Source organism: Oncorhynchus clarkii, unplaced genomic scaffold, assembly GCF_045791955.1.
Source record: "Oncorhynchus clarkii lewisi isolate Uvic-CL-2024 unplaced genomic scaffold, UVic_Ocla_1.0 unplaced_contig_1487_pilon_pilon, whole genome shotgun sequence".
Taxonomy (NCBI): Eukaryota; Metazoa; Chordata; class Actinopteri; order Salmoniformes; family Salmonidae; genus Oncorhynchus; species Oncorhynchus clarkii.
Genome location: NW_027260926.1, coordinates 65,165 through 87,500, shown reverse-complemented (window position 1 = coordinate 87,500; position 22,336 = coordinate 65,165). Strand labels below are relative to the sequence as shown.

The 22,336-nt window shown below is 44.5% G+C and overlaps 1 protein-coding gene across 1 annotated transcript in view; it reads left to right on the top strand.

Annotated features, from left to right (window-relative positions):
• Window positions 1-22,336, top strand: part of LOC139402256 (teneurin-2-like) — a gene marked incomplete at its 3' end in the record, with an annotated part of 128,195 nt that overhangs the window by 50,976 nt on the left and 54,883 nt on the right. The window contains exons 4-5 of the mRNA XM_071146354.1: window positions 281-524; window positions 14,962-15,200. Coding sequence (XP_071002455.1) covers window positions 281-524; window positions 14,962-15,200 — 483 coding nt within the window. The remainder of the gene's footprint in view (window positions 1-280; window positions 525-14,961; window positions 15,201-22,336) is intronic.

The window sequence follows — 22,336 nt, the reverse complement described above, 5'->3', positions numbered from 1 at the left end:
TTACTCTCCTTTCCTCTCCCCTCTTTCCTCTCCCCTCCTTTCCTCACCTCTCCTCTCCTTTGCTCTCCCTTCATATCCATTTCCTCTCCCCTCCCCTCCTTTCCTTACCTCTCCCCTCCTTTCCTCTCCCCTCCTTTCCTCTCCTCTCCTCTCCTTTCCACTCCTCTCCTCTCCTCTCCCCTTCTATTCCTCAATCTGACCACAATAGAAATGGGGATCGCCATGCTTTCATTATTTCTGAATAACCATCTCATTTTTTTCTCTCCCTCGCTCTGTCCAGGAGCTCCTAACCACCTTAGTGGTTCCACCCTGCGACCCCCCCTGCCTCCCCCTCACAACCACCAGACCCTTTCCCACCACCACCACCACTCCTCAGCCAACAGCCTGAACAGGAACACCCTAAGAGGGGGTAGGAACACCATCCACGCCCCCCCTCCGGTACCAGGGGATGGGCCCACCTCACCAGAGTCTGTACAGCTACAGGACAGCTGGGTACTGAATAGTAACGTTCCACTGGAAACCAGGTGAGATACTAGTCCCAGTTATACACACTGAATATACACTACAGACCAGTTGAGAAACTATTCCAAGTTATACACACTGAATATACACTACATACCAGTTGAGAAACTAGTCCAAGTTATACACACTGAATATACACTACATACCAGTTGAGAAACTAGTCCAAGTTATACACACTGAATATACACTACATACCAGTTGAGAAACTAGTCCAAGTTCCTACAAACTCTACAGAACACAGAATACACACTACACACCAGGTGAGACAAGTGACAAAATATTTAAATGTCCTTAATACCAGGTGAGACCAGAACCAGAGTGTATTAGTTTATACTGGTACATACCAGTACATGTTGACCAGCTGAGACCAGAACCAGAGTGTATTAGTTTATACTGGTACATACCAGTACATGTTGACCAGCTGAGACCAGAAGAAGAGTGTATTAGTTTATACTGGTACATACCAGTACATGTTGACCAGCTGAGACCAGAACCAGAGTGTATTAGTTTATACTGGTACATACCAGTACATGTTGACCAGCTGAGACCAGAACCAGAGTGTATTAGTTTATACTGGTACATACCAGTTTACATGTTGACCAGCTGAGACCAGAACCAGAGTGTATTAGTTTATACTGGTACATACCAGTTTACATGTTGACCAGCTGAGACCAGAACCAGAGTGTATTAGTTTATACTGGTACATACCAGTTTACATGTTGACCAGCTGAGACCAGAACCAGAGTGTATTAGTTTATACTGGTACATACCAGTTTACATGTTGACCAGCTGAGACCAGAAGCAGAGTGTATTAGTTTATACTGGTACATACCAGTACATGTTTACCAGCTGAGACCAGAACCAGAGTGTATTAGTTTATACTGGTACATACCAGTACATGTTTACCAGCTGAGACCAGAACCAGAGTGTATTAGTTTATACTGGTACATACCAGTACATGTTTACCAGCTGAGACCATAACCAGAGTGTATTAGTTTATACTGGTACATACCAGTACATGTTGACCAGCTGAGACCAGAACCAGACTGTATTAGTTTATACTGGTACATACCAGTACATGTTTACCAGCTGAGACCAGAACCAGAGTGTATTAGTTTATACTGGTACATACCAGTTTACATGTTGACCAGCTGAGACCAGAACCAGAGTGTATTAGTTTATACTAGTACATACCAGTACATGTTGACCAGCTGAGACCAGAACCAGAGTGTATTAGTTTATACTGGTACATACCAGTACATGTTGACCAGCTGAGACCAGAACCAGAGTGTATTAGTTTATACTGGTACATACCAGTACATGTTGACCAGCTGAGACCAGAAGCAGAGTGTATTAGTTTATACTGGTACATACCAGTACATGTTGACCAGCTGAGACCAGAACCAGAGTGTATTAGTTTATACTGGTACATACCAGTTTACATGTTGACCAGCTGAGACCAGAACCAGAGTGTATTAGTTTATACTGGTACATACCAGTTTACATGTTGACCAGCTGAGACCAGAAGCAGAGTGTATTAGTTTATACTGGTACATACCAGTACATGTTGACCAGCTGAGACCAGAACCAGAGTGTATTAGTTTATACTGGTACATACCAGTTTACATGTTGACCAGCTGAGACCAGAAGCATTGAAAGCAAAAACGTGTTGGTTCTACTTTCAGTAATAAAGAAGCTTTTTATTGAATTGCACAAGACATCAACCAATGAACAGTGTTGATCAGTCTATCAACCAACGAACAGTGTTGATCAGTCTATCAACCAATGAACAGTGTTGATCAGTCTATCAACCAATGAACAATGTTGATCAGTCTATCAACCAACGAACAGTGTTGATCAGTCTATCAACCAATGAACAGTGTTGATCAGTCTATCAACCAATGAACAGTGTTGATCAGTCTATCAACCAATGAACAGTGTTGATCAGTCTATCAACCAATGAACAGTGTTGATCAATCTATCAACCAATGAACAATGTTGATCAGTCTATCAACCAATGGACAGTGTTGATCAGTCTATCAACCAATGAACAGTGTTGATCAATCTATCAACCAATGAACAATGTTGATCAGTCTATCAACCAACGAACAGTGTTGATCAGTCTATCAACCAATGAACAGTGTTGATCAGTCTATCAACCAATGAACAGTGTTGATCAGTCTATCAACCAATGAACAGTGTTGATCAGTCTATCAACCAATGAACAGTGTTGATCAATCTATCAACCAATGAACAATGTTGATCAGTCTATCAACCAATGAACAGTGTTGATCAGTCTATCAACCAATGAACAGTGTTGATCAGTCTATCAACCAATGAACAGTGTTGATCAATCTATCAACCAATGAACAGTGTTGATCAGTCTATCAACCAATGAACAATGTTGATCAGTCTATCAACCAATGAACAATGTTGATCAGTCTATCAACCAATGAACAGTGTTGATCAGTCTATCAACCAATGAACAGTGTTGATCAATCTATCAACCAATGAACAGTGTTGATCAGTCTATCAACCAATGAACATTGTTGATCAATCTATCAACCAATGAACAGTGTTGATCAGTCTATCAACCAATGAACAATGTTGATCAGTCTATCAACCAATGAACAATGTTGATCAGTCTATCAACCAATGAACAGTATTGATCAGTGTATCAACCAATGAACAGTGTTGATCAATCTATCAACCAATGAACAGTGTTGATCAGTCTATCAACCAATGAACAATGTTGATCAGTCTATCAACCAATGAACAATGTTGATCAGTCTATCAACCAATGAACAATGTTGATCAGTCTATCAACCAATGAACAGTGTTGATCAGTCTATCAACCAATGAACAGTGTTGATCAGTCTATCAACCAATGAACAGTGTTGATCAGTCTATCAACCAATGAACAGTGTTGATCAGTCTATCAACCAATGAACAGTGTTGATCAGTCTATCAACCAATGAACAGATCAGCCTGTGTATTGTACAAGACACTGATGGGATGGAAGCCTCCTACTGTATCCCTGTGGAACCTCACATGCTGAATATCAACTACGCTGGGGACTGCATGAGACCACACACTGTGCACGCACGCACACACACACACACACACACACACACACACACACATGACACATTCGGAAAATGCATCATACATCATGAAAATACACACACACACGCACGCACGCACACACACACACACACACACACACACACACACACACACACACACACACACACACACACACACAGAGAGAGAGAGAGAGCCTCAGAGGAAGGTGTACTGCTTACACACCCTTCTTTGGTCTTGCATGCGCTCTGCTCTCTAACTCTGATCCCAGATCAGATTCCCAGAGAGAGAGCGCCATGCAGTATTGATGAGTCTGATCATCACTAATTCACTAGGACAGGTCCCAGGCCTGCGGCAGAGCTGACTGATGCTGTAACATGCAATAAGTGGAACAGAAAACACAAACACACACAATCTCTTTCACACACATAAAGTAACACACACACACATTATCTCTCACACATACATAAAAATAGACACACACACACACACACACACACACACACACACACACACACACACACACACACACACACACACACACACACACACACACACACACACACACACACACACACACACACACAGTAGATGACCCTCAGAGGCTTTTAAATTAGGGGAATGTTTCTGCAGATGGACAAATACACTCTCCTGTCTGTCCTGCCAGCCCAGCCTGTTTAGGTTCAGGTGGTAGGGGTTGGGCATGGCTGTGTGCCTTGTCACAGTGACTGGAGCTGGAGCCCAGACCTCCAGACAAGCCTGCCAACCCCCTCCCTCTAGCCCCAGGACGGGCCCTCCTGTCTGGGCACAAGGAGAGGAGAGGCTGGGTGGTCTGGCTGGAGTTCTGGAGACAGAGCCAGAGAGAGCTCTGGCAGAGTCACACCATCAGACTGCTGCCAGTACCTATCCTCCCTCTCATTAAGAGATGACACTCTAGCCGTGTGTGTGTGTGTGTGTGTGTGTGTGTGTGTGTGTGTGTGTGTGTGTGTGTGTGTGTGTGTGTGTGTGTGTGTGTGTGTGTGTGTGTGTGTGGATAGTCTGGACAGGTTGGCAGGGAAGAGGGATGAAGGCACCAGAGTGAGATTTAGGGTTTAGGCTAGAATGACAAGAGAAATGGGAGAATGGGAGAAACTGAGCGAGGGGTTAATAGAAAGAGATTGTTTTATGGAGAGAGAGAGAGAGAGAGAGAGAGAGAGAGAGAGAGAAGAGAGAGAGAGAAAGAGAAGCGTAAGAAATAGAAGATAAGGGAGAGAGAGAAAGGAACGAAGAAAGAAAGGAAAAAAGAAAGAAAGAAAGAAAGAAAGAAAGAAAGAGAAAGAAGAGAGAGAGAGACCTGAATGCCAGAACAGCAGAAGAACAAGACACTATTAACAGTGATGGGGATAAACACCTACCAGGAAGCAACAACCTTTCCCTCCCCACATTCCCCCCCAGAAACAACTATGACAGAGTGAAAAACAAAAACAGAGTACAGCTCGTGAAGCTCTGTCGAACACTGGGTCTGTACATAGTCAATGGTAGGCTGAGAGGGGACTCTTTTGGTAGGTACACCTACACCTCATCCCTTGGCAGCAGCACTGTAGACTACTTCCTCACCGACCTAAACCCAGAGTCTCTCAGAGCCTTCACAATCAGCCCACTAACACCTCTCTCAGGCCACAGTAAAATCACAGTGTATCTGAGAAGAGCAGAACCCAACCATGAAGCATCATGGCCAAATAAATTACATGGTACTAAACAGGCCTATAGATGGAGAGAAAACAGTACAGACATCTACCAAAAAGCAATTAGTAGCCAAAAAATACAATCTATCCTGGACAACTTTTTAGCCTTAACATTCTCCTACAGCAATGAAGGTGTAAATTTGGCTGTTTGGAACATAAACTTTATATTTGACAAATTAGCCTCCTTGGCTAATTTAAAGAAGCATAAGAGCAAACCAGAAATAACAGATAATGAAAAATGGTTTGATAATGATTGCAAAAATCTAAGAAAGTCATTGAGAAATATATCTAATGAACAACACATAGAACCAGACAACAAAAATATACGCCTTCAATATGGGGAAAAACTGACAAACACCCTAAGAACAAAAAAGGAACAGCACATTAGAAGTCAGCTGGATGGAATTGAGGAATCCATAGAATCCAAACACTTCTGGGAGAATTGTAATAAATGAAACAAACCTCATCATGAGGAATTGTCTCTCCAACATGGGGATATGTGGAGAAATCACTTTGCAATCCTCTACAGCAATATCACAAAGAGCCCAGAACAAAAAGATACACAAGAAAAATTACAAATCCTTGAATCAGCAGTCAAAGACTATCAGAATCCTGTGGATACCCCAATTACAGAAGAAGAATTATGGGGAAAACTATGCACTCTCCAACCCAAAAAGGCCTGTGGTGCTGATGGTATTTTAAATGAAATGATCAAATATACAGACCACAAATTCAAATTGGCTATACTCAAACTCTTCAACAATATCCTCACTGCAGGTATTTTCCCCGATATTTGGAACCAGGGATTGATCACACCAATCTATAAAAATGGAGACAAATTTGACCCAAATAATTACAGAGGAATTTGCGTTAACAGCAACATCGGGAAAATTCTCTGCAGTATTATAAATAGCAGACTGCATCATTTCCTTGACGAACACAACGTCCTGAGCAGAAGCCAGATTGGATTTCTAAAAAATGATCGTACAACAGACCACATTTACACCCTCCACACTCTAATTGATAAACAAGTAAACCAAAACAAAGGAAAAATCTACTCGTGTTTTGTAGATTTCAAGAAAGCATTTGATTCAATTTGGCACGAAGGTCTTTTTTTATAAACTAATAGAAAGTGGTATTGGAGGGAAAACATATGATGTTATTAAATCAATGTACACTAAAAACAAATGTGCGTTTAAAATTGACAACAAGCAAACAGACTTCTTCTCTCAGGGACGGGGAGTGAAACAGGGCTGCCCAATAAGTCCAACACTATTTAACATCTACGTTAACGAATTGGCAAAAACATTAGAAGAATCGGCAGCACCTGGTATCACCCTACACAACACTGAAATCAAGTGTCTGCTGTACGCAGATGACCTGGTGCTGCCGTCTCCCACTAAGGAGGAGTTAGAGCAGCATCTAGATCATCTTCACAGGTTCTGTCAGACCTGGGCTCTGACCGTTAACCACAGGTTCTCTCAGACCTGGGCTCTGACCGTTAACCACAGGTTCTGTCAGACCTGGGCTCTGACCGTTAACCACAGGTTCTGTCATACCTGGGCTCTGACCGTTAACCACAGGTTCTGTCAGACCTGGGCTCTGACCGTTAACCACAGGTTCTGTCAGACGTGGGCTCTGATCGTTAACCACAGGTTCTGTCAGACCTGGGCTCTGACCGTTAACCACAGGTTCTGTCAGACCTGGGCTCTGACCGTTAACCACAGGTTCTGTCAGACCTGGGCTCTGACCTTTAACCTAAAAAACAACAAAGGTCCAGAAATAAGGATGACAAATATAAATTCTATTTGGACACAGTTCTATTAGAATACACCAAAAACGACACATATCTAGGACTAAATATCAGCAACACAGGTAGCTTTCACATGGCTGTGAATGAGCTGAGAGACAAAGCAAGAAGAGCATTCTATGCCATTAAAAGGAGCATCAAATTCCAATTAGAATCTGTCTCAAAATTGTTCAATCAGTTATAGAACAAATTGCTCTATATGGCAGTGAAGTATGGGGTCCAATCTCTAATAATTAATTTATCAAATGGGACAAACATCCAATTGAAATACTGCATGCAGAGTTTTGCAAGACTATATTGCAAGTGCAAAGAAAAACTCAAAATAACGCATGTAGAGCAGAATTGGGCCAAAACCACCTCCTCATTCAAATAGAAAAAAGAGCCATCACATTTTACAACCATCTAAAAACAAGTGACTCCAAAACAATCCATCACACAGCTCTACAATGTCAAGAGATGAAACAAGAGAAGAGTCCCCTCAGCCAGCTGGTTCTGAGGCTCAGTTCACCAACCCAAACCAACCCCATAGAGCCTCAGGACAGCACTCAGAAAATCTGGCCAAACCAAATCATCACATAACAAAAATTAAAATATATCACCTATTGGAAAGACACCACAAAAAATCTAAGTAAACTTCAATGCTATTTGGCTCTAAACAGACAGTACATGGTGGCAGACTATCTGACCACTGTGACTGATAGAAAACTGAGGAAAACACTGACTAGGTACAGACTCAGTGAGCACAGTCTGGCTCTAGAGACCGGTCGTCACAGACAAACCTGGCTGCCCAGAGAGGACAGGCTGTGCTCACTCTGCTCCAGGGGAGAGGTAGAGACAGAGCTGCATTTCCTACTACACTGTGACAAATACTCAGACCTAAGAGAATATTTATTTCCCAAAATTATAATTCAATACAAAGAATTTGAAACTATAAAAGATGAAGAAAAAATCCAATATTTATTGGGTGAAAAGCCCAAATTTGTGTCCTCCTGCCACAACCTGAGGGCAAGCCAGTGAAAAGTGCAAAGTAATGTCGATAATATTTCCCATCTGGTTTTGTTTTGTCTTTCATACCATGTCATGTGTCTTCTCAGTCATGAGTGAGAGACTGTCTTTTCAGTCATGTTGACACTGGTCCACTACCATGTCATGTGTCTTCTCAGTCATGAGAGAGAGACTGTATTCTCAGTCATGTTGACACTGGTCCACTACCATTGCTTTAATGTATTGTTGTTCTCATTAATATTGTTGTTGTAGTTGTTGTTAATGGTAATCCCATGTCCACTACTACTATTATTATTGCTGTTGGTCCCACCATTTATTTATATATAAATATATTTTATATATGAATATATATTTTCATTTTATTTATATTTTTCCGATATATATACTTTGACAATGTAAGTAATAATGAACTTGCCATGTCAATTGAATTGAATTGAGAGAGATAAAGGAGAGAGAAAGAAGAGAGAGAGAGAGAAGAGTAAGAAATAGAAGATAAGGGAGAGAGAGAGAGAGAGAGAAGAGTAAGAAATAGAAGATAAGTGAGAGAGAGAAAGAAGAGAGAGAGAGAGAGAGAGCGAGAGAGAGAGAGAGAAGAGTAAGAAATAGAAGATAAGGGAGAGAGAGAGAAAAGTAAGAAATAGAAGATAAGGGAGAGAGAGAGAGAAGAGTAAGAAATAGAAGATAAGGGAGAGAGAGCGAGAGAGAGAGAGAAGAGTAACTTGTAGAAGATAAGGGAGAGAGAGATAGAGAGAGTGTGTGTGTGAGAGAGAGAGAGAGAGAGAGAAGAGTAAGAAATAGAATATAAGGGAGAGAGAGAGAGAGAAGAGTAAGAAATAGAAGATAAGAGAGAGAGAGAGAGATAGAGAGAGAAAGAGAGAGAGAAGAGTAAGAAATAGAAGGTAAGGGAGAGAGAGAGAGAGAAAGAGAGAGAAGAGTAAGAAATAGAAGATAAGGGAGAGAGAGAGAAAGAGAGAGAGAAGAGTAAGAAATAGAAGGTAAGGGAGAGAGAGAGAAAGAGAGAGAGAATAGTCAGAAATAGAAGATAAGGGAGAGAGAGAGAAAGCGAGAGAGAAGTGTAAGAAATAGAAGATAAGGGAGAGAGAGAGAAAGAGAGAGAGAAGAGTAAGAAATATAAGATAAGGGAGAGAGAGGGAAAGAATGTCAGGAAGGTGCAGAGAGGTTTAGGGATGATAAAACAGATTGTATGGGAGGAGATTGAATGTGTTACTGTTGTGTCCCATATCCAATCTCTCTCTGTGTGTGTGTGTGTGTGTGTGTGTGTGTGTGTGTGTGTGTGTGTGTGTGTGTGTGTGTGTGTGTGTGTGTGTGTGTGTGTGTGTGTGTGTGCTCTCACACAGTTTGATTTCCAATCGGTCCTGCAAATGCTTCAATTTGCCTCTCATATCAGGATGTTCCCCCACACCTCCTTCTCTGTCTTGGACCGCTCTGGGAGAGATAGAAGATCACTGAGAGGATCGCGCCAACTCAGCTTAACAGGGTAGAGAGGGGAGAGAGAGAGAGGGAGGAGAGAGGGGAGAGAGAGAGGGAGAGGAGGGAGAGAGAGGGAGAAGAGAGAGATGGAGGACAGAGAGAGAGAGGGGGAGAGGGAAAGGGAGAGCGAGAGGAGAGAGGAGATAGGGAAAGGAGAGAGGGGGAGAGAGGGGGAGAGAGAGGGAGCGAGAGGAGAGAGGGAGAGAAGAGAGGGGGAGAGAGAGGGAGCGAGAGAGGAGAGAGGGGGAGAGAGGGAGCGGGAGAGGAAGGAAGAGAGAGAGAGAGAGAGAGGGGGAGAGAGAGAGGGGGAGAGGGAAAGGTAGAGGAGGGAGAGAGAGGGAGGACAGAGAGAGAGAGGGGGAGAGGGAAAGGGAGTGCGAGAGGAGAGAGGGAGAGAAGAGAGGGGGAGAGAGAGGGAGCGAGAGAGGAGAGAGGGAAAGGGAGAGGAGGGAGAGAGAGGGAGAAGAGAGAGAGTGGGGGAGAGGGAGAGAGAGGGAGGACAGAGAGAGAGAGGGGGAGAGGGAAGGAGAGAGGTAGGGAGAGAGAGAGAGAGGGGGAAGGGAGAGGAGGGAGAGAGAGGGAGAAGAGAGAGAGAGGGGGAGAGGGAGAGAGAGGGAGGACAGAGAGAGAGGGGGAGAGGGAAGGAGAGACGTAGGGAGAGAGAGAGAGAGGGGGAAGGAGAGAGGTAGGGAGAGAGAGAGAGAGAGAGGGAAGGAGAGAGGAGGGAGAGAGAGGGAGAAGAGAGAGAGAGGGGGAGAGGGAGAGAGAGGGAGGACAGAGAGAGAGGGGGAGAGGGAAGGAGAGACGTAGGGAGAGAGAGAGAGAGAGAGGGGGAAGGAGAGAGGTAGGGAGAGAGAGAGAGAGAGAGGGAGAGAGAGAGGGGGAGAGGGAAAGGGAGAGGAGGGAGGACAGAGATAGAGAGGGGGAGAGGGAAAGGGAGAGCGAGAGGAGAGAGGGAGAGAAGAGAGAGGGAGAGAGAGAGGGAAGGAGAGAGGTAGGGAGAGACAGGGAGAGAGGGAGCGGGAGAGGAAGGAAGAGAGGGAGAGAGAGAGCGAGGGGGGGGGATGTGAGAGGAGGGGGGAGAGAGAAAGAGATAAGAGGGGGATCAAGGAAGGATGGAACGAGAGAGGGGGGACCTGGACAATTAACAAGAGGACAAAGGGCATGCTGGGTAATTAGCAGAAAGTCAACGCTCTTATTCACCAACAGTCTCTCTCTCTCACACACACACACACACAGACACATCACCACACACACACACACACACACACACACACACACACACACACACAAACAAACAGCTCCACACACAGCACACAACAGCACCAACCTTGCACAGCAATCTATATAAATCAATGTTATTTAATTCGCACAAGCTTTTCTTTTCTCTTCATAATTATTCACATCTATTGACAAGCACACTTCCTCTATTGACAAGCACACTTCCTCTATTGAGAAGCACACTTAATCTATTGACAAGCACACTTCCTCTATTGACAAGCACACTTCCTCTATTGACAAGCACACTTCCTCTATTGACAAGCACACTTCCTCTATTGACAAGCACACTTCCTCTATTGACAAGCACACTTCATCTATTGACAAGCACACTTCATCTATTGACAAGTACACTTCATCTATTGACAAGCACACTTCATCTATTGACAAGCACACTTCATCTATTGACAAGCACACTTCATCTATTGACAAGCACACTTCCTCTATTGACAAGCACACTTCATCTATTGAGAAGCACACTTCATCTATTGACAAGCACACTTCATCTATTGACAAGCACACTTCATCTATTGAGAAGCACACTTCATCTATTGACAAGCACACTTCATCTATTGACAAGCACACTTCATCTATTGACAAGCACACTTCATCTATTGACAAGCACACTTCATCTATTGACAAGCACACTTCATCTATTGACAAGCACACTTCATCTATTGACAAGCACACTTCATCTATTGACAAGCACACTTCATCTATTGAGAAGCACACTTCATCTATTGACAAGCACAATGCATCTATTGACAAGCACACTTCATCTATTGACAAGCACACTTCATCTATTGACAAGCACACTTCATCTATTGACAAGCACACTTCATCTATTGACAAGCACACTTCATCTATTGACAAGCACACTTCATCTATTGACAAGCACACTTCATCTATTGAGAAGCACACTTCATCTATTGACAAGCACACTTCCTCTATTGACAAGCACACTTCCTCTACAAAACTGTTTTTTTTTTCTCAAAATGCATACTATCATGCTCCAAGTATGCAAATTGGAGCACAGTGTCACACCAGCTTTTGCTTTGGCGCCCCCTCCTGTCCAGCTCAGGCGTTCAGCGTCGTCGGCCTTCTAGCTGCTGCCGAACCTGCTGCTGGCAAACGCCCTTCACTCATCAACCCCGGACCTGTCTCGTCATCATTACACACACCTGGTTCCAATCCCCACTCTATCACTGTATATATACCCCCTCTGTCATTTGTCTTTGTCGGTCATTGTAATGTTGCTTGTTTTCCTGAGAGGAGTCTCTCCTACTATTTACTGAGTACTTTATTAGTTTTGCACTTTGGATTTCGTCCCACTTGTATATATATAGTGCTTTAATAAACTCAGTAGTTCTAAACCTGGGACTGTCTCCTCCTCTCCACACTGGTGACACACGGGAGGGTCGGAGTACGAGTCCAAATCAAAGTCTGCGAAACGGAGCACAGAGGGAACCTCTGGAAAGCGTACTCTGTTGGTACATATTTTGAAGTGTGTATCGATGCTTCAACAGAAATATGATGCAACCTCGTAAAAAAAATGATAAACGTTTGTTAAAATCAATAGCGGCCATTATTTGAGCTGAAGTGAAAGAAAATACAGTCCAGTCCGACTTCGGGAATAAAATGTTGTCTATTCACATCTCATATGTTGCCTGCCTATAATGGTTATCTTGTTACGTTAAGGGATAAGGTTGGGATAGAGGAACATCAGGTCTGGTTCTAGTAGAGAAGAGGAGGAGGGTGTTCTAGGTGAACTGCAGGTATGGTTCTAGTAGAGAAGAGGAAGAGGTTGTTCTAGGTGGACAGCAGGTCTGGTTCTAGTAGAGAAGAGGAGGAGGGTGTTCTAGGTGAACAGCAGGTCTGGTTCTAGTAGAGAAGAGGAAGAGGGTGTTCTAGGTGGACAGCAGGTCTGGTTCTAGTAGAGAAGAGGAAGAGGGTGTTCTAGGTGAACAGCAGGTCTGGTTCTAGGAGAGAAGAGGAAGAGGGTGTTCTAGGTGGACAGCAGGTCTGGTTCTAGTAGAGAAGAGGAGGAGGGTGTTCTAGGTGAACAACAGGTCTGGTTCTAGGAGAGAAGAGGAGGAGGGTGTTTCCCCGGGGTGGAAAAGAGAAAGACAGGGTGGAAAAGAGAGAGCCGGGGTGGAAAAGAGAGAGCCAGGGTGGAAAAGAGAGAGCCGGGGTGGAAAAGAGAGAGCCAGGGTGGAAAAGAGAGAGCCAGGGTGGAAAAGAGAGAGCCGGGGTGGAAAAGAGAGAGACGGGGTGGAAAAGAGAGAGCCGGGGTGGAAAAGAGAGAGCCAGGGTGGAAAAGAGAGAGCCGGGGTGGAAAAGAGAGAGCCAGGGTGGAAAAGAGAGAGCCAGGGTGGAAAAGAGAGAGACAGGGTGGAAAAGAGAGAGAGACAGGGTGGAAAAGAGAGAGCCAGGGTGGAAAAGAGAGAGACAGGGTGGAAAAGAGAGAGACAGGGTGGAAAAGAGAGAGACAGGGTGGAAAAGAGAGAGACAGGGTGGAAAAGAGAGAGCCAGGGTAGGGAAAGAGTGACGGTTTAGTGTGACCTTGAAATGAAACAGGCAGAATAGGATATATAATCAGACCAAAGATATAGAAAATAACGTAATCAAACGGTTTCATTAAAGTTTCATTAAGGGGAATTGGATTGCACACCCCACCCTTCAAGATGTCATTTGAATGTGTATTCCATGTCATGGAAATATTGTGAAAACATAATTAAGTCCACAAGTGAGTGCCCAAAGCAATGTTTGTGTGTGTGTGTGTATCTGTGTGTTTGTGTGTGAATTTCCTTCACCTATACTCTGAGAGCAATTATCTCTCTGTTCCTTTCCACTCTCAATCTCTGGCCTCGTATCTCTCTGTTCCTTTCCACTCTCAATCTCTGGCCTCGTATCGCTCTGTTCCTTTCCACTCTCAATCTCTGGCCTCGTATCTCTCTGTTCCTTTCCACTCTCAATCTCTGGCCTCGTATCTCTCTGTTCCTTTCCACTCTCAATCTCTGGCCTCGTATCTCTCTGTTCCTTTCCACTCTCAATCTCTGGCCTCGTATCTCTCTGTTCCTTTCCACTCTCAATCTCTGGCCTCGTATCTCTCTGTTCCTTTCCACTCTCAATCTCTGGCCTCGTATCTCTCTGTTCCTTTCCACTCTCAATCTCTGGCCTCGTATCTCTCTGTTCCTTTCCACTCTCAATCTCTGGCCTCGTATCTCTCTGTTCCTTTCCACTCTCAATCTCTGGCCTCGTATCTCTCTGTTCCTTTCCACTCTCAATCTCTGGCCTCGTATCTCTCTGTTCCTTTCCACTCTCAATCTCTGGCCTCGTATCTCTCTGTTCCTTTCCACTCTCAATCTCTGGCCTCGTATCTCTCTGTTCCTTTCCACTCTCAATCTCTGGCCTCGTATCTCTCTGTTCCTTTCCACTCTCAATCTCTGGCCTCGTATCTCTGTTCCTTTCCACTCTCAATCTCTGGCCTCGTATCTCTCTGTTCCTTTCCACTCTCAATCTCTGGCCTCGTATCTCTCTGTTCCTTTCCACTCTCAATCTCTGGCCTCGTATCTCTCTGTTCCTTTCCACTCTCAATCTCTGGCCTCGTATCGCTCTGTTCCTTTCCACTCTCAATCTCTGGCCTCGTATCTCTCTGTTCCTTTCCACTCTCAATCTCTGGCCTCGTATCTCTCTGTTCCTTTCCACTCTCAATCTCTGGCCTCGTATCTCTCTGTTCCTTTCCACTCTCAATCTCTGGCCTCGTGTCTCTCTGTTCCTTTCCACTCTCAATCTCTGGCTTCATATCTCTCCACTCTCAACCCCTCTCTCTCTCTAGTTGACTTCTTTGGGGTTTCTTTGTGTTTTGACTCTGTATGTTTTGGACCTCTGTGTGTTTTGACTCTGTATGTTTTGGACCTCTGTGTGTTTTGACTCTGTATGTTTTGGACCTCTGTGTGTTTTGACTCTGTGTGTTTTGGACCTCTGTGAGTATTATTTTTGTCAAAATTTTTGTCTCTCTCTCCTTCTTTCTCTCCCTCTCTTCAGGCACTTCCTGTTTAAGACATCGTCAGGGACAACCCCTCTCTTTAGTAGCTCCTCCCCTGGTTACCCTCTGACCTCTGGGACGGTCTACTCTCCGCCCCCTCGCCTATTACCCAGAAACACCTTCTCCCGCTCTGCCTTCAAGCTCAACAAGCCGTCCAAGTACTGCAGCTGGAAATGTGCCGCCGTGTCGGCCATTACTACAGCAAGCCTGCTGGCTATACTACTGTCTTACTTTATAGGTAGGTAGAGTACACACACTCAGCCTGCTGGCTATACTACTGTCTGTCTTTATAGGTAGGTAGAGTACACACACTCAGCCTGCTGGCTATACTACTGTCTTACTTTATAGGTAAGTAGAGTACACACACTCAGCCTGCTGGCTATACTACTGTCTTACTTTATAGGTAGGTAGAGTACACACACTCAGCCTGCTGGCTATTCTACTGTCTTACTTTATAGGTAGGTAGAGTACACACACTCAGCCTGCTGGCTATTCTACTGTCTTACTTTATAGGTAGGTAGAGTACACACACTCAGCCTGCTAGCTATACTACTGTCTTACTTTATAGGTAGGTAGAGTACACACACTCAGCCTGCTAGCTATACTACTGTCTTACTTTATAGGTAGGTAGAGTACACACACTCAGCCTGCTGGCTATACTACTGTCTGTCTTTATAGGTAGGTAGAGTACACACACTCAGCCTGCTGGCTATACTACTGTCTTACTTTATAGGTAGGTAGAGTACACACACTCAGCCTGCTGGCTATACTACTGTCTGTCTTTATAGGTAGGTAGAGTACACACACTCAGCCTGCTGGCTATACTACTGTCTTACTTTATAGGCAGGTAGAGTACACACACTCAGTCTGCTGGCTATACTACTGTCTTACTTTATAGGTAGGTAGAGTACACACACTCAGCCTGCTAGCTATACTACTGTCTTACTTTATAGGTAGGTAGAGTACACACACTCAGCCTGCTGGCTATACTACTGTCTTACTTTATAGGTAGGTAGAGTACACACACTCAGCCTGCTGGCTATACTACTGTCTGTCTTTATAGGTAGGTAGAGTACACACACTCAGCCTGCTGGCTATACTACTGTCTGTCTTTATAGGCAGGTAGAGTACACACACTCAGCCTGCTGGCTATACTACTATCTGTCTTTATAGGTAGGTAGAGTACACACACTCAGCCTGCTGGCTATACTACTGTCTTACTTTATAGGTAGGTAGAGTACACACACTCAGCCTGCTGGCTATACTACTGTCTTACTTTATAGGTAGGTAGAGTACACACACTCAGCCTGCTGGCTATACTACTATCTGTCTTTATAGGTAGGTAGAGTACACACACTCAGCCTGCTGGCTATACTACTGTCTTACTTTATAGGTAGGTAGAGTACACACACTCAGCCTGCTGGCTATACTACTGTCTTACTTTATAGGCAGGTAGAGTACACACACTCAGTCTGCTGGCTATACTACTGTCTTACTTTATAGGTAGGTAGAGTACACACACTCAGTCTGCTGGCTATACTACTGTCTTACTTTATAGGTAAGTAGAGTACACACACTCAGCCTGCTGGCTATACTACTGTCTTACTTTATAGGTAGGTAGAGTACACACACTCAGTCTGCTGGCTATACTACTGTCTGTCTTTATAGGTAGGTAGAGTACACACACTCAGCCTGCTGGCTATACTACTGTCTTACTTTATAGGTAGGTAGAGTACACACACTCAGCCTGCTGGCTATACTACTGTCTTACTTTATAGGCAGGTAGAGTACACACACTCAGTCTGCTGGCTATACTACTGTCTTACTTTATAGGCAGGTAGAGTACACACACTCAGTCTGCTGGCTATACTACTGTCTTACTTTATAGGTAGGTAGAGTACACACACTCAGCCTGCTGGCTATACTACTGTCTGTCTTTATAGGTAGGTAGGTAGAGTACACACACTCAGCCTGCTGGCTATACTACTGTCTGTCTTTATAGGTAGGTAGAGTACACACACTCAGCCTGCTGGCTATACTACTGTCTTACTTTATAGGTAGGTAGAGTACACACACTCAGCCTGCTGGCTATACTACTGTCTTACTTTATAGGCAGGTAGAGTACACACACTCAGTCTGCTGGCTATACTACTGTCTTACTTTATAGGTAGGTAGAGTACACACACTCAGCCTGCTAGCTATACTACTGTCTTACTTTATAGGTAGGTAGAGTACACACACTCAGCCTGCTGGCTATACTACTGTCTTACTTTATAGGTAGGTAGAGTACACACACTCAGCCTGCTGGCTATACTACTGTCTGTCTTTATAGGTAGGTAGAGTACACACACTCAGCCTGCTGGCTATACTACTGTCTGTCTTTATAGGTAGGTAGAGTACACACACTCAGCCTGCTGGCTATACTACTGTCTTACTTTATAGGTAGGTAGAGTACACACACTCAGCCTGCTGGCTATACTACTGTCTGTCTTTATAGGCAGGTAGAGTACACACACTCAGCCTGCTGGCTATACTACTATCTGTCTTTATAGGTAGGTAGAGTACACACACTCAGCCTGCTGGCTATACTACTGTCTTACTTTATAGGTAGGTAGAGTACACACACTCAGCCTGCTGGCTATACTACTGTCTTACTTTATAGGCAGGTAGAGTACACACACTCAGTCTGCTGGCTATACTACTGTCTTACTTTATAGGTAGGTAGAGTACACACACTCAGTCTGCTGGCTATACTACTGTCTTACTTTATAGGTAAGTAGAGTACACACACTCAGCCTGCTGGCTATACTACTGTCTGTCTTTATAGGTAGGTAGAGTACACACACTCAGCCTGCTGGCTATACTACTGTCTGTCTTTATAGGTAGGTAGAGTACACACACTCAGCCTGCTGGCTATACTACTGTCTTACTTTATAGGTAGGTAGAGTACACACACTCAGCCTGCTGGCTATACTACTGTCTTACTTTATAGGCAGGTAGAGTACACACACTCAGTCTGCTGGCTATACTACTGTCTTACTTTATAGGTAGGTAGAGTACACACACTCAGTCTGCTGGCTATACTACTGTCTTACTTTATAGGTAGGTAGAGTACACACACTCAGCCTGCTAGCTATACTACTGTCTTACTTTATAGGTAGGTAGAGTACACACACTCAGCCTGCTGGCTATACTACTGTCTTACTTTATAGGTAGGTAGAGTACACACACTCAGCCTGCTGGCTATACTACTGTCTGTCTTTATAGGTAGGTAGAGTACACACACTCAGCCTGCTGGCTATACTACTGTCTGTCTTTATAGGTAGGTAGAGTACACACACTCAGCCTGCTGGCTATACTACTGTCTTACTTTATAGGTAGGTAGAGTACACACACTCAGCCTGCTGGCTATACTACTATCTGTCTTTATAGGTAGGTAGAGTACACACACTCAGCCTGCTGGCTATACTACTGTCTTACTTTATAGGCAGGTAGAGTACACACACTCAGTCTGCTGGCTATACTACTGTCTTACTTTATAGGTAGGTAGAGTACACACACTCAGTCTGCTGGCTATACTACTGTCTTACTTTATAGGTAAGTAGAGTACACACACTCAGCCTGCTGGCTATACTACTGTCTTACTTTATAGGTAGGTAGAGTACACACACTCAGTCTGCTGGCTATACTACTGTCTGTCTTTATAGGTAGGTAGAGTACACACACTCAGCCTGCTGGCTATACTACTGTCTGTCTTTATAGGTAGGTAGAGTACACACACTCAGCCTGCTGGCTATACTACTGTCTGTCTTTATAGGTAGGTAGAGTACACACACTCAGCCTGCTGGCTATACTACTGTCTTACTTTATAGGTAGGTAGAGTACACACACTCAGCCTGCTGGCTATACTACTGTCTGTCTTTATAGGCAGGTAGAGTACACACACTCAGCCTGCTGGCTATACTACTATCTGTCTTTATAGGTAGGTAGAGTACACACACTCAGCCTGCTGGCTATACTACTGTCTTACTTTATAGGTAGGTAGAGTACACACACTCAGCCTGCTGGCTATACTACTGTCTTACTTTATAGGCAGGTAGAGTACACACACTCAGTCTGCTGGCTATACTACTGTCTTACTTTATAGGTAGGTAGAGTACACACACTCAGTCTGCTGGCTATACTACTGTCTTACTTTATAGGTAAGTAGAGTACACACACTCAGCCTGCTGGCTATACTACTGTCTGTCTTTATAGGTAGGTAGAGTACACACACTCAGCCTGCTGGCTATACTACTGTCTGTCTTTATAGGTAGGTAGAGTACACACACTCAGCCTGCTGGCTATACTACTGTCTTACTTTATAGGTAGGTAGAGTACACACACTCAGCCTGCTGGCTATACTACTGTCTTACTTTATAGGCAGGTAGAGTACACACACTCAGTCTGCTGGCTATACTACTGTCTTACTTTATAGGTAGGTAGAGTACACACACTCAGTCTGCTGGCTATACTACTGTCTTACTTTATAGGTAGGTAGAGTACACACACTCAGCCTGCTAGCTATACTACTGTCTTACTTTATAGGTAGGTAGAGTACACACACTCAGCCTGCTGGCTATACTACTGTCTTACTTTATAGGTAGGTAGAGTACACACACTCAGCCTGCTGGCTATACTACTGTCTGTCTTTATAGGTAGGTAGAGTACACACACTCAGCCTGCTGGCTATACTACTGTCTGTCTTTATAGGTAGGTAGAGTACACACACTCAGCCTGCTGGCTATACTACTGTCTTACTTTATAGGTAGGTAGAGTACACACACTCAGCCTGCTGGCTATACTACTATCTGTCTTTATAGGTAGGTAGAGTACACACACTCAGCCTGCTGGCTATACTACTGTCTTACTTTATAGGTAGGTAGAGTACACACACTCAGCCTGCTGGCTATACTACTGTCTTACTTTATAGGCAGGTAGAGTACACACACTCAGTCTGCTGGCTATACTACTGTCTTACTTTATAGGTAGGTAGAGTACACACACTCAGTCTGCTGGCTATACTACTGTCTTACTTTATAGGTAAGTAGAGTACACACACTCAGCCTGCTGGCTATACTACTGTCTTACTTTATAGGTAGGTAGAGTACACACACTCAGTCTGCTGGCTATACTACTGTCTGTCTTTATAGGTAGGTAGAGTACACACACTCAGCCTGCTGGCTATACTACTGTCTTACTTTATAGGTAGGTAGAGTACACACACTCAGCCTGCTGGCTATACTACTGTCTTACTTTATAGGCAGGTAGAGTACACACACTCAGTCTGCTGGCTATACTACTGTCTTACTTTATAGGCAGGTAGAGTACACACACTCAGTCTGCTGGCTATACTACTGTCTTACTTTATAGGTAGGTAGAGTACACACACTCAGCCTGCTGGCTATACTACTGTCTTACACACACTCACACTCACTGTTGATGAATTCCAGATGAATCTGTTTTGATAGCAGTTTATCAGTACCAGTAGCTGTGTCGCACGGAGCTTGGTATCTGATTTGATACTACGCCCTGTGTGGCTCGTTGGCTGGCGTGGTGCTGTGTGAAATGTAGTGTGAGCATACCACTTAGTTTCCCACAGTCACAGCATGGATCTTGGACACATACACAGGTCTGGGAACAGATAAAGGACTCAGACACACAGAGACTTAGCAGGCCGCTGGACTGTTATCACTGATTTGAGAACAGTTTAAATGATAGGCACCTCTCTGACAGAGCAGTGCAGGAGTATGAAGGAGATGAGCTGTGACAAGACGAGAATAGATCTCTCTACTCTCACTAGTTACTGTAGTAAAAGATGGACAGATGAATAGTGAAAGAGGAAGCTAGCAGGATGGAGTGGGAGAATAAGAATCAATGCCAGAGATGTTGGCAGTGAGAGAGGGTATATATTGTGGTCATTGATGTCAACACTCTCTGGCTTCCTAAAAGCTTATATGCGTGCATGCGTGTACACTGTGTGTCAGGTTGTAGGGGTGAGGTAGAGGAGGAGTCGGGGGAGGCAGATGTGTTGCCAAGGTCTTTATTGCTCCGTTACCCTGGAGACTAGAGTCCACAGATGAGGAATATACAAAATCAGCAGTCAAAAAACTATGCCGATCCAACATACATCATTTCTATATGTACATCCGTGTGTGTGTGTGTGTGTGTGTGTGTGTGTGTGTGTGTGTGTGTGTGTGTGTGTGTGTGTGTGTGTGTGTGTGTGTGTGTGTGTGTGTGTGTGTGTGTGTGTGTGTGTGTGTGCAGGTGCAGGTGCAGGTGTGTGCGCGTGTGTGTGTGCATGTGTGTGTTGTGTCCTCTAAAGTGGATCAAACCCATTGCCTAGGGGGGCCACTCTCCTGTAGAGTCACATTTAGCAGATACTTTCATCCAAAGTGACTTACAGAACTTGCAACATTTACAGCAATACATACATTATGTGTAGTATGTGGCATGACCTCAACCCTGGTGTTGACACATGAGGGAATGAAGAGACAGCCTACAACCCTGGTGTTGACACATGAGGGAATGGAGCCTACAACCCTGGTGTTGACACATGAGGGAATGAAGAGACAGCCTACAACCCTGGTGTTGACACATGAGGGAATGGAGCCTACAACCCTGGTGTTGACACATGAGGGAATGGAGCCTACAACCCTGGTGTTGACACATGAGGGAATGAAGAGACAGCCTACAACCCTGGTGTTGACACATGAGGGAATGGAGCCTACAACCCTGGTGTTGACACATGAGGGAATGGAGCCTACAACCCTGGTGTTGACACATGAGGGAATGGAGCCTGCAACCCTGGTGTTGACACATGAGGGAATGGAGCCTACAACCCTGGTGTTGACACATGAGGGAATGGAGCCTACAACCCTGGTGTTGACACATGACGGAATGGAGCCTACAACCCTGGTGTTGACACATGAGGGAATGGAGCCTACAACCCTGGTGTTGACACATGAGGGAATGGAGCCTACAACCCTGGTGTTGACACATGAGGGAATGGAGCCTACAACCCTGGTGTTGACACATGAGGGAATGGAGCCTACAACCCTGGTGTTGACACATGAGGGAATGGAACCTACAATCCTGGTGTTGACACATGAGGGAATGGAACCTACAACCCTGGTGTTGACACATGAGGGAATGGAACCTACAACCCTGGTGTTGACACATGAGGGAATGGAGCCTACAACCCTGGTGTTGACACATGAGGGAATGGAGCCTACAACCCTGGTGTTGACACATGAGGGAATGGAGCCTACAACCCTGGTGTTGACACATGAGGGAATAGAGCCTACAACCCTGGTGTTGACACATGAGGGAATG